Genomic DNA, 15,677 nt, shown 5'->3' on the forward strand with positions numbered 1-15,677 from the left:
CTCTAAAAGAGTAGTGGTCTTACCAAAGAGAATTTATGGTGAAAAGGGATGAAGCAAGTTTAAAAAGCAGTGGTTTCATGTAAGCAGCAGGCATAGGTTTTGTTTTCTTCTAAAGCACTGGAGAAAATTTATAGGGTTTAGCTTCTTTCTTACTCTCTATTCATTGCAATTCAATCCCTTCCTTCACCTGCAATGATTAAGCAAAGAACTCTGCCAGGCAGTTTACAGCTTGTACATTAACCAAGCAGGACACAATGACCAACTGAGAGCAGAGACTGTCAGCAACCTCCATCATCTGAAGTGTCACAGAATCACAGTGATAGGGGTTGTGTGACCTCTGGCCACCTGTTACTTGTGTGTTAAAGGCACACTTGAGGAGCCCCAGGACAAATCAAAACAATTTACTAGCATTTAATTTCCAACCAGCTCTGGCATAGCTACTTTGTAAAATCCAGATAGTCATCTGAACTCTACCTGCTCTTAATCACCTTTATCAGCTCTTCATGTTGCTGCAGTTTATCAAAAAAGTTCATGAATGCTTAGGTCAAGCATTATGTAAAGGATCTTTACAAAAGGTGAGGTGTTTATGCATTGCCTTGCAGTCTCTGGATTAAGAAAAGTCTTTGTATCATAATCTCTGTCTTCTTGTATTTCAAGCAGGTAGAGTGATGTAATAGTGGGTATTGTGTATTTCTGCTTTAAAAACAACCTGTAGATTTTGACTTCAGCAGTCAGCACAGTCAACAGGCCACGTAATTCTGACAACAAAGCCTAGTTCTGACAGCTTCCCTGTTCTCACCAGCTGTATTAGGAGGCATTTTCATCAGTTTGGTACAAAAAGTCAGATCTGACTGCACGAGCTGCAGTCCAAGGTCTTACTTCATACATGTCAGAATGAACAGTGCTTCCATTAAAAAACCCACCTCTCAAGCCACCAGTTAAGTACAACAACACACACCAGGCTCCCACTGAAAGGTGTGAAACTGCCAGCAATGTTCTACATTGCCATTGCTGAACTATACAAATGCAGCTTTTAATGCATCTTGTCACCTAGTAAATGTTCTACTTGTTTAAACATTCTGGAACTTTCTTACTAGAGATGTGACACTTACTTCTGTAGCTACTGGAATTTAATCAAAGTATTTCAAGCTGTTTAAAGATACTGAGCAGCCCAGTGTACAAAAGGATTGAGCTTAAATTAAGTGTGTGGATAGGAAAAGTCAGTCATGAAAAGTAATTAACTTTAAACTAGCTGAAAACAGGTTGTCAATAATGTCACCTGTAAACAAATAGGAAACACAAGAGTTTCAGTATGAAGATTAAAGTGCAAGCATGATTTATTTACTAACAATGTTTTACACAGAATGAGGAACTGGAGACAGAATTTGCTTTGTTGGCTTCAATCAATACAGGTGAAGGCAAGAAGCAATTACAAACTGGTGTATTTATTTTTTACTGAATATTGTGACAACATGTTGAGAAAACACTGGAAATTTACACCAATGGAAATCTTCAGCTCCTGGTCCCTCAGATTAACCAGAGCAAATACTTCCTCCTCACCTGTCACTGAAAGGCCTGTCTCATGAGAAATGGGTACTTGAGGACACAGAACTGTCTATAGATTGACAGAGGGCCAAGTTTTGTCATCTTTAATCTGCAAATATTGCATAGAGAAAAAACACCCTTGGTTATGTCACATCAGTACAACTGAAACTTTTCACATGGTCAACAAATACAACAGCTGATCTTCATTATAACTGTATAAATTACCAAAAAGAGACTTAGAAGGGGCATGAATGTTCTCCAAAATAGTCAGAAAATATTTCTGTCAAGAAAATAAGAACTTTTTAGACAAAAGCAATAGATTAACAGTACTTTGAGTAGCAACCATTTGTCATTCATGACTCTGAAAAGGCACTCGACATCTGAACAGAGAAGACTGCCAAAACCTGGCTTAGAAACCTGTAGGAATCATCAGTACTGAACACTGGGGGAAAACCTATCTACCATCAACAATTACAATTAACTTTTTCATAATTACTATTTCTTAGAGCAGAAGTTACAAACATAGGCATGACTGCATGTAATGAAGACAACATTGTCACATTAATTTAGTATATTGACAAGTAATAAATAAAGCATACCAAAATGAAAACCAAAATAATCATGTATTGAACTTGGAGCTGGTCTTCTCTATCTTGCTAAGGGACTTTGTCCACCAGCAATTGTGGCTGTCTTCTAAATCTGGCCAGCTGAATAGATACGGATATAATTCAAGCACCTAGATTGCATTTTCACATTTTTACCTACACCCAGCACAAGTCTGAAAACATTTCACAATTCCTCTGGAATTATCTGTAAGCAAACTCATACTAAATACCTACCTCACTACAAGTGCCTTCAGAATCTTGCCAACAGATTTTCAACCTGCGTGTACAAGGGGACTGCCAGCACACTGACAAACACTGCCCTGTCACTGGCTAGCATTCAGAGCTTTGCTTACAGAGTCAGATTCCTGGAAGCACTGCATCTAGCACAAGTGTAGTGAAATCCTTCCTCTCAAAGACCAGTGAGCTTCCAGAAACATCTCTAGAATTGTGAAAATCTATATTGAAAAAATCTCTAACTTCCCACAATTCAGTATAAATGTCCTCCCCATACCTTCCAGTCCCATCATCTTAACGACCTGACTGAGGAGGCACTTTATGTGCTTGCTGTAGGGTTTACATAGCTATGTTTTTTTCCAATGATTGGTTACTACTAAATACTCTAACTGCTATTTACATGGCTCTTTACATTTGAGTATAATGCTCTGAGATCTCAATCTGTATCCTTTCCAGTTTTAGCAACTGGTCCATGCAAATTTGTCTGGCCCTGGGGTAAGCTTTGGTCCGCTGTTGTCCAAAAGGTAAACACCGATTCTGGTTTTGTGGCTCACTACACCAGTTAGAAATTCTAACCAAAAGAATTACCTAAGCAAAAAACTCCAGTATTTCATATACCTTTTAATGGTCAAAGGGCTTTCTTCTCCCACTTCCATATAAAAGTTAAGAGCTACTATGTAGCAGCTGTTCAACATCCTCTTCTGGGTTCCGCTCCACAGAAAGTATCCGTGCAGGGGTTTGTCTGAATTATCTCAAGAGGAAATAGAGGGCATCCTCTGACATCTACATCCATCTCTCTTCTCAACATTAACTTCCTCTCATCTCCTGTAGGTAAATATATGAAAAAGTTACTTTAGATGAATTTGTCAAGGGGCAGAGAGGGAAGGAGTGCAGGGAAGTAGCTGTAAGGTATCCCATCGACAACCTGAAAGCACAGTAAATTGTGAAAGGGCTGTGAGTAACAACAGCCAGAAATGTGCCAATCCCATACGGAGATAGGATGACCACCTATATACAAATTCACTAACTTCAGACAGTAGCTCCCACCCAGATGTACTTACCACACATTGAGTTGCCTAACAACATTTTGGCTCTCTAAAGGATGTTGAGTTATTAGCATGCATGTTGTTATTAACAGAGTAACACCTATTTGCTAATGCCCACGACAGATACTTTGCTATCCAACTAAGCAAACACTATCCTTGAACTGCAGCTGCAGGCAGTGTTTGAGCTTACCTGAGCAAACCCTTTACCTGCACAAAAATCAAACATTTTTTACACCACATTTATACTTTTAAAAACTCTTTTTTAAACTACCATTCATCACTGCGAGAACTGTGTCAACTAACCTCCCCTGCCAGAGACCTGTCAAATTTAATCATCGTTCTGGTGTCCCTTTTTCTCACCTGTCCTCTGGAGAGTCTCCTGAAGTGGTAAGCCATCATGAGGAGTAACATCTGGTGCTGCCATGGCAGTGTGAAGTGTCTTGAATTTCACTTTTTTGTGGAACATTCTCTTATATTTTCTTTGTATCTTTCTGAACGACTCCAGCTGCATGCGACTGTCCAGTTCTGAAAAGCCACATTCATCAGATAAAAGATTAGAAGAAAGCTCTTTTCGCTTCTTCTTGATTTTATGAGCATTTCTCTCCTCTCCCCTGGATTTTCTCTCACTTTTCTGTCCTTCACATCTTAATTTACTACTAGACCTCTTGCATGACTTTTTAAGCTCATGTTCACACTTCCTCAGCAAGCCCTCATGGTCAGAATGACAACAGAAGCTACATTTGCTGCTTTCCTCCTCTTGACCTTCCAGAGTTACATTTTTAAGGTAAATCAACAAATTTCTCTCCCCAGCTCTTGCAGGGAAGCACCCTTTATTAAAATTGCTGTGAACTTCTTCACATCTTCTTTCCATTCGCTTCATTGAGTCACTATGTGCCTCTCTAAAATACTCAGAATCACTGATCTCTTCCAACAAATCCTTTAATCTGCAAGATCTACATGTGTTGTATGGTACAGTACCTTCACTGCTACCATCTTGTTTGAATTCCCTATCATGAGTAACAGTAGTGTAATGATTCAGTCCAGCACGTGGTAAATTATCAACAGTGAGTGAGTCATTCCTCTGCGCTTGCAACTTTTCTGTAAGCCTGCCCCCATAGGCCTTGCCTTCTAATGCTGTGTCTCTTGACTCAAGCTTCCCAACAGTGATCACCAGCCTATAATCATCATCATTACCATAATTTCTGTTGTTGAGATTTTGTACAGGACTCACTTCTCTGAAGTGCTGACCATGTTTGCTACTCAAGCTGATGTCAAGACCACTATCATCATCAGACACCACTCTCTTCCACCAGGTCTTGTCTGAAGTCTTTTTTGGCTCTAAACAAACACGTGCATAGCCTGGTGTCTGGTAGTAGTTTAGTAAATAATGAATGAATTCATCAGTCTCATAAACCTTTTGCTTTTTGCAACAGTCTTTGTCAGATGCTGTCTGTGTGTGAGCTGCATTCAATGCTGAGCAGTGCTTTCCATCGAGAGATTTGATGATCCTGCAGTCTTCCATAACTGTAATGAGTAAAGATCCACAGCCAGGGGAGTTGTCCACATCTCTGCCAAGAAGTTCACCAGAACTTGGGGCTCTAGAGGGATCATTTAAAATTGTCCTGACTATATGACAAGTAGATGCATGGAAGTTACTGCCATCTCCTTCCTCACTACACAAGCTGCCACTTTTTTTGGTTAAGGGGCACTTAAACTCCTCCTTATGTTTCACCTCTTTGCGCACATGGTAACGGGAGTTAATCAGTTCCTGATGCCAATCTTTAAATGCTGTTTCAGAAAAGGAATTGTCCTTCCTTATGCCCAGTGAAGGTTCCACTTTCTGACTTGCCAACTGTGCAAAATCCTTCAAACAAAAAGTCAGGAAAATGATTATGTACATTAACCGAATGCTATAAAGGCTGCTAATCTGAAAACTCACAACCAAGCAGTCCCACAATCACAAGAATTATACAGGTAAGGGGTACATTTGGCTTAGTTCAGAGCTTGGTCATACAATTTCACTATTCCTAAACTAGTACTACAGATATTTCATAATCTCAGAACGCTGCTTTCTCAATTAAGTAAGAAAGTGTCCCTTTTAACTAACTCACCTATCTCACTGCAACTGCATAACAGTAATAGTTATTCTTTGTTCAATTACAGTATCACAACTACTAATACTGTAGGCAACTGTAACATTATTACACTTTTGTAGAAGAAGAATTTTATTTTAGAATAAATTGCTTTGTTATACATTGGCTGTATTTGGATCCATTTAAAACAATGTAACACCTTCCAAATGGTGAAGTCCCAAAAACAGAAGCTTATTCAACACATCACCTCCATAACAAAGGTAGTCAGTGTCAGATGTTATGGGGCACTGAAAGGCAGAATATCAAGGATAACCTCTACTCCAACTCTTGGTAAATTAGAGTCCTTTTAGAAATCTTTATCTTAAGGATTGGAGAAAACATACACTTGTAAAAAGCTGCAAGAAAATTTTTACTTAGCAAATAGTGACGGCACAGCCAGGTTAGCACCCCTGAGAAATTAAAACCTCCGTTTTCATGTAGAACTTTTTAAGCCCAAAGCATTAAAATAAACCTCCAAGCATTAAACTGTGTGAAAACATCCATTTTTTATCACTTCTCTTTCCCACGATGTTAGCTGAATCAAAGCAAAATAAAGGTGACAGCTTAGCACTGGCCACAAAAGCAAGGCTACTAGAAATGCAGCTAGCAAAATCCCTGTCAATTTAATTCTGTCACTTGCAGACTTGTGACAAAGACAAGCAGAAATACCATCATTTGTGTTCCAGTCCCTAACTCCTTGTCTGCAATGGTGGCTCAAGTCTAACGGAGCCAATACAGCCCTTCCAGACCTGTTTTTACTCAGTAATGGCAAGGACTCAAAGACGCATCAAAGTTTCTGGGTTTAAAAGCACTATCTTTGCTCACAGGGCAAAACTGAGAGTAGGCTGTCACAACACTTAGACGGCCTTCTCACTGTTTGGGCAGTTTCAGGGCATTCTTCTGAATAATACCAAGATATTTGATGTCTTGTGAATTATTCAAACTCTAATAAATACCCTTCAAAACTTAAAATATGCTTTTAAATAGTCTTACTTTCACACGGTTTAACAGCACTGTAAGCAGTCTGACAGACTCCACTCTTCTCTGAGCTAGCAGGGATTTCCTTTCTTCCCATTCAGGCATATTCTCTGGCCACTGCTGTTCTTCAGCTGGTACCTTCTGCTGCTGTGGGGGATGTTTCTCATCTCCATCTATCTGCCTCTCTTCTCTTGAGCTTAGCTTTCTTTTTTCTCTCTTGACCTTCTTTTCATCACCACGTCTGTTTCTAGGTAATTATCAACATGAGACAATTTAGATGACACTTGTCTTGCATTTTGAGTCCCAGGGAATTGGATGCCCACCTTTCAAGTCCAGTAATAAGCAACCAGTAGGCAAGAGTCTGCATGTGGTTAACAAGAAATCTTGCTTGTTAGAATAACATGGTTATGAATACATGGCAGTTTATTTATCATGATATTGTTAATGCATCTGTGGATGACATACATCCAACTGAGGCACACATTACAAAGTTCTTTGTCTCTTCAAATGGTTGATATTCTACAGTTATCTTAATAAGCACTGCCAAGACAACAGAGTCACATCATCATTTGTCTCCAAGTCCACAACTAGATACTACTCTTCTGGATCCAATTCATAAGTTAACAAATCTCCCCTACAGATGAACATGAGGGTTTTCATTATGGCCAAGCACCACTGGGTCACAGCTAGGTCTGCTGACCCCAGCTGACCAGAGGGATATCCCATACCATACGACGTTGTGCTCAGAAACATAAAGCTGGGGACATTTGGAGTGATGCCATTTGTCTTCCCAAGTCACCACTATGTGTGATGGAGCTCTGCTTTTCAGGGATGGCTGAGCCTGCCTGCTGATGGGAAATGGGGAATGAATTCTCTCAGTTTGCTTTGCTCATGCATGTGTCTCTTGCTTTACCTGTTACACCGCCTTTATCCTACCCCACCAGTTTTCTCACTTTTACTCTTCCAGCTGTCTACCCCAATGCACCCAGGGGGAGGGACTGAGCATTAGAGCAACTATGCTCTGCATTTTAACTGCTGGGCTTTTTAAAGGTATGAAAGTGTGTAACACAATTACTGTTGATAGTTTAGGATGCCACCCAAACACATTACCTACAGGCTAAAAACCATGAATATACAAAATTTAAGAACACTGTCCTAAAGACAAATTTAAAACTGTATAGAATAAAGGGTAAAAGGAAAGATGGAAAACTGTTCACCTCTAGCTTTGGACCTTCCAGTCAACTGGGAGGAACCTAGAAATGTACATTACATTAATTTTACTTCAGGGAATAAAGACATCAAGTTGTAATGTTGCAGAATAGAGCAATACAAGACAACCACATGCAGAATCTCAAGCAACCAAGCCCCAGAGTGGTTTGAGAACAATGGGTGTCCAATTTTACTCCGAGCCCACAGAGTTCCAGAATAATCAAATCTAAAAGTCCAACCTTTCTCATAACCCAAATCCCTCCATCTGATACCTTACAAATAGAATTACCATGATGCTTTTCTTTCCAACAATAACACATAAATAAAAAACAACATAGTACTGTGTCGAGTTTTACACTCCTGTTTCCTTAAAGCCTGGATTTTTACAGTAGCCACTCTTCCTGGATCCTATTTGGCATGAGATAGCATAACAAGTCTCAAGAAAATTGCACTTTCTCTAAAAATACACCCTCTTCTTGCAACACCCTCTCTCTTTTCCCCCTTTTTTGAATGTGCTCCTGGTCTTGCAGCTTTAGCGTTTTCAGGCTTCTCTTTCTTACGGCTCCTTCACTAAAATGTCTGGCTGTAAAGTCACCTGTCACAGAAGAAGCAGAATCAGACTTAGTAGTCTAGTTTGCCATGTACTTACACAAACACAGACAACCTATCAAGCAAAGGAGAGAATCCATGTGACTACCAAATACTACTGTACTTCTAAAACTCACACTGGGTTCTCAGTCAATCTCAGACCCTTTCTTCTATATGTCTCCTCCTGCTGTGACATCAGGGGCTCACAATCTGACATCACATTTTTGGGCAAATTCATTCCTGCCATCCTCTTTGAGGGATTCAAAGTTCAGTATGACCACCAGAGCAATCCTAGCAGCAGGATTAATGCAGTTCTGCCAAAACTAGAGTTCACTGACTCTTAGAGCAACATCCTTTGGATCAAATGCTTGCTTGTTTAAAAATTGATTAATTCTGTTCACATTTAATGAGCTTCAAATGCCCAGATGTGAGCACATCAAAAGAAAACACCCAAGCAAATTGCATCAATGTCTATCTACACTGAGAAAAGCAGTATTAAGTGTTATTTCCAGCAAGAGGTGTATCTTAAGGGCACATTCTACAAATACCTGCTGGGGGAAAACCCAAACAACAACCAGGCTGCACTCTAGTACTTACAGTGGCAAGCTATGAGGCTAATGAAATCAAGTGTACAGATTGCAAGCTTTCTTTTATAATGCCAAACTAAGCATAGCACTTAAATGGATTCATCTCTGGGGGAAGGGTGAGAAGAACCCTTTACTAGCCAAGAACCACCTAAATTAGGCCAGCTACTTACTGCAACTACTTCATGTTTAACCATAAGGAACTAAGTATCTTTTAAAGCATCTCCTGAGATCATCCTCCAACTTCAGTGCCATTCACACTGAAAAAATTTACAACTTTTATCTTACTCACACCAAATTTTCAGAAAGCCAACAGTAAAATGCCCTTTTTTTGATGAAGGGATTTAAGTTCAGATACACGAACTTCATATATGTATGTTTCTGTATACCCATTACAAACAGAATAATCCAAAGGGGTTTTCCTCTCACATGCTTAAGTGTTGAAAAAGTTTACAGAAAGGCCTCCACTGGCCAGGCCTAACTTGAAAGGAAGAAGAGCAGGAGTTAGTAAATCACTGTCTGTGCCAGTTTCTTCCACAAAATCTGAGGAGCTAGTCACAAATAAAGGTTAGAATATTTTAATTGCTGTCTGTGTGCTATCTTATTCTTTCTTTTTAGCCACCATTTTCACATGAATACAGACTAAACCATAAAGACAAAACATATACAAAACCAAAAGATACATGAACACAGAGAATGGTAGGAGTGGCATAAAAAAGCTTCCACTGAAGCAACATGAAAAAAAGTCTGTAAGAAGGTTGTCACAGGTTAAAAACTATACTGTTATTACTTGGAAAATGCCTGTTTGACTTCATTGCAGGAATCTACAGAGGAAGACAAGTGTAGTGCAAAAAGGCATCTAATAAAGGATGGAGAATGATGAAGAAAAAAACCCAAAACATATGCGAAGGAAAAGCTAATGTAATTAAGAAAAAGAAAACTAATTAAAAAAAATCTGGAAGCAGTAGCTACAGCACAGACGGCAGCACTGAATCACTCCTGTTAAGGAACTGCTGTCAAGAGCACTTCAAATTAACCACAACTTTGTCAGGCAAGGCTGACTATCTCTGGATTAATCTCTGAATACAGCCATATACATATAGACACACCTTCAGCATCTCATATAAGCAAAACAGATACACCCAAAGTACTTACTACAAAACTGAAGAAGTGAGTAGATTCTAGAATCCTTTCTGGCCACCATGCACTAAGTTACAGAGCTTCATAAAGCTATCTATAATGGTTGGTATCAACTAACAATTTTTCCATCACACTAAGACTTGAGGTGCAGCAGGTCAAAATATCCAGGACACTGCTGTTGAAACCTGAAGAGATATGAAAGAGAAGCCTGAAGAAGAATTGGCACATTCATATGCTTGTTCTGGTTTACAAGAACATCTTGTATTAAACCCACTGATATTACCGTGCGCTTTCAAACCTTTCTCCACTTTCATCCTTACATCTTCACAGATGCAGCCGTATTCCTACTACTGCAATAAATCACCTACAAGTAAGTCCAAAAGTCTCAGAGAGATGAGTAAGCTATTTGCCAGTGCAGACATTATCCTTGCTCCTCCCCACCCTTCTTCATAGCCAGGCACTCTTCAAGCATCAGAAATGTGTTTCTCACCACATAACCGCACACAAAGCACAAAATTATTTCCTGGCTGATCCACTGGCTTGCTGCTCAGCAGCGTGGCCTTCTGGAATCAACCCAAACATATTAGTAAGCTATTATTATAACTTTGGGGCTTAACTGTTCCAACTGACACATCACAAGAAATACAAATTCAATACCTTTACCAAATTATTTCCTTTTAGCCATTCTGCAATAATTTTCACATAAGAACATGTCTGCCCTTGCACTAGGGTTTACTACAGTAATTGCAGGCTGAACTGTCCTTTGCTACCTGCATCCTGCCTTCTGTGATCACATTCTGGTAACAGTTTGAAAACCCTGCTATATACTCTATTAAATAAAGTGCTACTTAAATGTGTAAAAACAAATCAAGACCTACCTGAGACTCTATGGATTTGTGATCAATTCTCAGTTCTGCAGAGGAATTCCTGGGAAACTCAGCAACCTTTTATGTCTCATGGGCCTAAAATAATAGAGTTCTTGAGAACAGATTGAAGCTGATCAGGACTACAACAGGACATCAGATCACTACGTCCAGCCTCTCACTCATGCCAGGCCCTGAGCCATCACAACTGTTTCTGAGACCATACCACCAATCAGATCAGGAAAGAGATCTAGCTTGAAGAAAAAAGAAATAAAAATTGTCTTTTGCCAGGTTACTTTTCTACTTTTCAGACAACTGGGTTTCCCTGCCCTCGTGTGCTGTGCAGGCCCCAAACAGTTCCATCACATGAGCTGAAGACAGAGGAAACATCCACAGAGGAAACTCCACAGACTTGGGTATGCAGAGCTCCTAAGAGCAAATAGGGATGTGGCAAGCATATGTATTGATCCATAGCAGCAGAAAGAGTATATCATGCAGGGAAAAGGATTTACCAGAGCAATTTAGAGAAGTTTAAACAAGAACTTTACATAGATTTTTAACACTAGTTTATTCGTCTTGCTCTGCACAAAATGAAGAGCAGAGATGGTGCTGTTCACACAAATGTCGCTGTAAGAGGGCTAGGTTGACGCTAACGCTCCTAGTGTCACTGCCTCATGCTGTGCGTTTTGAGGTGGGGATCAAGAAAAGCGCAATCCAACCCCATGTCCACGGGTACAACGGCCGAGAGCCCGCCGTTCCTGGGCTCGGCGGGAAGATGCCAGGGCTCCAGCGGGCACCGCAAGCAGGGTTACTCGCGGCCAGGGCCCGACCAGCGCCCACCCGAGGGGCGTTTCCAGTGGGGTCTGGAAGACGGAGGCAGCGGCAGAGTCCAGCCTACTCTCCTGCCCCGGTGGGGGTACGGGGAAGCTGCCTCCTTTCCCCGCCGACCCAGACTCCAGGCTGCGGAGCGCCTCTGCGGCCTCACGCCAAGAAATACCCCCGGCGAGCGGCCCGCCGCGCCCAGCGGGCGGCCCGGGGGTAAAGCGAGGCGGCGACGCTGCTCTGACCGAACTCACCGCCACCCCGGGAGGCAAAGGGTAGGACCGGCCCACCCGAGCCCGGGGCACGGCTGACGCCCCAGCCGAGGCCAACACTCGCCAGCCTGTGCCGGCTGGGCCGCGGGCTTCAGTCAGCTACGCTACAGCTGCCAGGAACTGCTCCACCCCAGCTGCCCCGGTGTGTGCGGACCGCGCCTGATACGGAATGAAGCAGCAGCCCTCCGCCTGCAGACCCTTCCCCACACGGGCCGCGCCGCGGCCACTCGCCGGTGCCACAGCTGCCAGAGCCTCCAGCACCCTCCGCCAACAGAGCGCCCGCGCGGGGCACCAAGCCCAGCCGCCCGCCCCGAGCGCGCCTCCCGCAACGGCGAACGCCCTCCGCCGGCAGCACCCCCGTCCCACAGGCCGCAGCGGGCCAGCTCCCCTTACCCCTCCGGCCACCGCTGCAGCCCGCTGAGAGCCCTCCCCGACACCACCCCGGGGCGGAGCGCGGCGCACGCTGAGCAGCGGCCCGGTACCGCCCGCTCTTCCCGCCTCCCAGAGCTGGGCCGGCTCAGGTTGTTACTAAACCACTCTCCATGGCTTTTGAAAGGCCCTGGAGAACAGGGGAGCTGCCTGAGGACTGGGTGAAATTACACGATGTCGCTTCCATCCCTGGAAAGTGATGGAACAACTCATTCTGGAGGTCATCTCTAAGCACGTGGAGGAAAATAAGATTATCAGGAGGAGTCAGCGTGGATTCGTGAAGGGGAAATCATGTTTGATCAATCTGATGGCCTTCTGTGATGGTGTGACCAGCAGGGTAGATGCGGGGAGAGCAGTGGATGTTCGGCAAGGCTTTGGACACCAACTACTATAACATCCTTATAGGTAAGCTTAGGAAGTGTGGGTTAGATGAGTGGCCAGTAAAGTGGATTGAGAACTGACTGACAAATCACGGAGGGTTGTGATCAACGGTGCACCTTTTCTCTGGTTTTAGCACTAGTTTGTATGTCTTTAACCAGTGGAAATGTAGTGCCTGTGCCCCTTAGTACTGTATGGCAGTCAGCTCCTCACAGCAGAAAGCTCCCAAAGGTGTCAGCATGTCACCAGCAAGTTGTTGAAGGTACTATCCACACGTCCCAGCATTTGATTATTTTTACTTCAAAGTCTACAAGGAAATTGAGTTTAGGACAGTTGTTGACTCAAATACTCCCTTAGATTTCAGTGGGGTTTTTTGTCTCTGTCTTCCAAATACACCTGCAAAATATGGTACATTTTATGTCCTTTGCCCCTCTTCTTAAAAGCAGAGACCTCGTTTCTTTCCTTGAGGTAGGTAGTACACCTGTGACTACAATGGTCGATGATCATAAAATACAAGCAAGGATAGAGCAAGGTGTGTACCAAGCACTTATTTTCTCAGGTGCTTTAATTGCTACATATGCAATTACAACCTGAGAATAATTGTTACAGGTATACTTAGTGTGAGAGACAATTTCTGTTACAGATCGAAAAAGCACATCTGCATTTTCTTGCTACAGAAGTTGATACCTTTACCTACAAACCTTTTTCTGGGTCTAGTTGCTGTCTCCACAGTTGTTGCTTCTTGCATTAGGAAGGTTTCTTACCTCTAATTAATCAAGTTACATATAAACATAATCCATTTTCTGGTTTGTATTTCCTGGAAACTGGTCTTTTGTGGTTGCAGACTATCCTGACTGCTGGGATTGCACACATTGCCAAAGCAGCATGGCAAGTTACTCTGTGAATGAGCAGTAAGTTGTATTTCCTCTGGCAAAGAAGACAGGGGGAATGCATGTTGGGGAAATCACTCTGGCAACGCTCTCACGTAAAGAAGAAACGCCATGTCATATTAATCAAAACTGCCACATCCGAAACTGTTAAAAGGATGATTCACTTTTACACAGTGGATAAAAGAACTGATTTGCTTTCATACAGTGAATAATAAAACTGACATAATTGCTACGAAAAATACGAGGGACTGAGCACCTTGCTTCAGAAGTGAATTTGATGATTATAGAGGCAACAAGAAAACACAGAGTTGTTTTGCAGATTCAGTATTAGCTGTCTTGTTTATGCAAAAGGTACAATCTCTGAGACACTAAAGGGGTATAACTGTCCCACGCCTCCCCTCTGCAGAATAGTTGCACTTTTCTCTGCAACATGCAGGTTTCTAGGCCTTATCCCACCTGTTATCCACTTGGTGGTGCAGACCCTAGATTTGCACTACTCTTACAAAAACCTTCTTTTTAAAACTGGAAGGCAAGGAAAGGTGAAAACCTGCCTGCACAACTCATGAGATGTCTCTGAAAATCAATGTAGGCAAAGTTGGTACAAAGGACTGTGTAGAGCCACTTCTTGTGTTTATGCTGGTTTTATTCTCATCAAGCGAAAGTGGATTTGAAATGAATCAACTGTAGTCCACAGGAGCATTCACATAGAGATTGCAACACCACGTTTAACTTCCCTGTTGGGACAGCCTGTATGATGAGTTTAATCTACAACAAGGTTACCTCAGAAATACTTTGTAAATAAGTGAGTGATTTTGCTTAGAGTCCAATAACAAAACCAAACAAACATTAAAAAAAAAAAAAAAAGAAAAGAAAAGATAGTTCTTATTCCAACAAATTAGTTTTGGCTGTAAGGAGAATTAGTTTTCCAGAACATAAGCTGTCCAGCCAGAGGAAATATAATAATTTATACAAAAAGGCCTGCATTTATAATCCTTAGTATAATTCTGGTTTATAACATTTCTGAGCTGTGCTTAGAGTGCCTGTCAATGCCATTAATTCTAGTATGAGTTTGTTGTTATGGGCCAAGAGTTTGAAGAGGTTTCTTGAGTTTGAAGAGGTTTCTTCCTTTTTCAGAAGTCTGCTTTCAACTGATGAAGCCAGCTGGCACTGTGAATTGATCTTGGTACAGAAAGGCAGGCTTGTGACTAAGTCACAGGAGTGGGAGTGCGAGGTTCTATTTCTGACTCAGTCACAGATTTCCTGGGTTATCACAGGAAATCTGCTAATTTTCACTATCGGTCATACAGACAGCACAACTGCTTGCTAGAGTAAAGGCATGGAATGCCACCGGTAAAGGAATGGACTAAGTGTGTGTTGTGCACTAGGAGTCTCTAGCAAATGCCTTGGAAATCAGTGGTAACTGAACACCTCAGAGCAGTGCTAAATTTAGAGCTTTCCTAACTCATATGTTGGGATGGTAGAGGGAGAAAAGTGCTTTCTTTGACAGCTTGGCACATTCTCTTTCCCTGATTCCAGAAGAGACTTTAAACAGATTCTTGTTAGGTACTGACATGCCCATGTTGGAGTAGAATGGAATTTCATTTAGGAAATGACAGCAAGCTCCAGCACCACCCTTACTAAGAAAATCAGTGTATGACAGATGTCAGTCCAGTGCCTGATTCTGATGTTAGCCACAACTGTATTATTCTGAAGCAGCTCATTGGCAGCAAGCAAACTATTTGCAGAATTACAAAGAAATAAAACACCGAAACCAATGCAGAAGGTGTCTGAGGCAAATTTCAAGAATGGTATGATTGATGAAAAGGGGGATAATAATGCAGGATGATATCAGCATAGGAAAGGTTAAAGAATTATCTATTAGGTACTGTAAAGACAGTGTACATCATTCTTTATAAACTACAGCAAGACAATGTATAAATATAGAGTGATCTAGGAAATAGA

General features: G+C 41.9%; 1 protein-coding gene across 8 annotated transcripts; it reads right to left on the minus strand.

Moving 5' to 3' along the window:
• Positions 1-1,325: 1,325 nt before the first annotated feature.
• LOC104301183 (A-kinase anchor protein 17B) lies at positions 1,326-12,454 on the minus strand. Of its 8 annotated transcripts, XM_054169518.1 has the most exons (6): positions 12,412-12,454; positions 10,940-11,023; positions 6,556-6,787; positions 4,409-5,294; positions 3,791-3,955; positions 1,326-3,209 (listed from the first exon to the last, which is right to left on the minus strand). In XM_054169518.1, exons 3-6 carry the CDS (start codon positions 6,643-6,645, stop codon positions 3,073-3,075), a joined length of 1,278 nt encoding a protein of 425 aa, XP_054025493.1. In that variant the 5' UTR covers positions 6,646-6,787; positions 10,940-11,023; positions 12,412-12,454; the 3' UTR covers positions 1,326-3,072. The 8 variants fall into 8 exon arrangements, with proteins under 8 accessions (XP_054025493.1, XP_054025487.1, XP_054025491.1 ...); XM_054169512.1 differs by having other exon boundaries at positions 3,791-5,294; XM_054169516.1 differs by lacking the exon at positions 6,556-6,787 and having other exon boundaries at positions 3,791-5,294.
• Positions 12,455-15,677: the final 3,223 nt, after the last annotated feature.

This window comes from Dryobates pubescens, chromosome 18, assembly GCF_014839835.1.
Source record: "Dryobates pubescens isolate bDryPub1 chromosome 18, bDryPub1.pri, whole genome shotgun sequence".
In the NCBI taxonomy this organism is placed as follows: Eukaryota; Metazoa; Chordata; class Aves; order Piciformes; family Picidae; genus Dryobates; species Dryobates pubescens.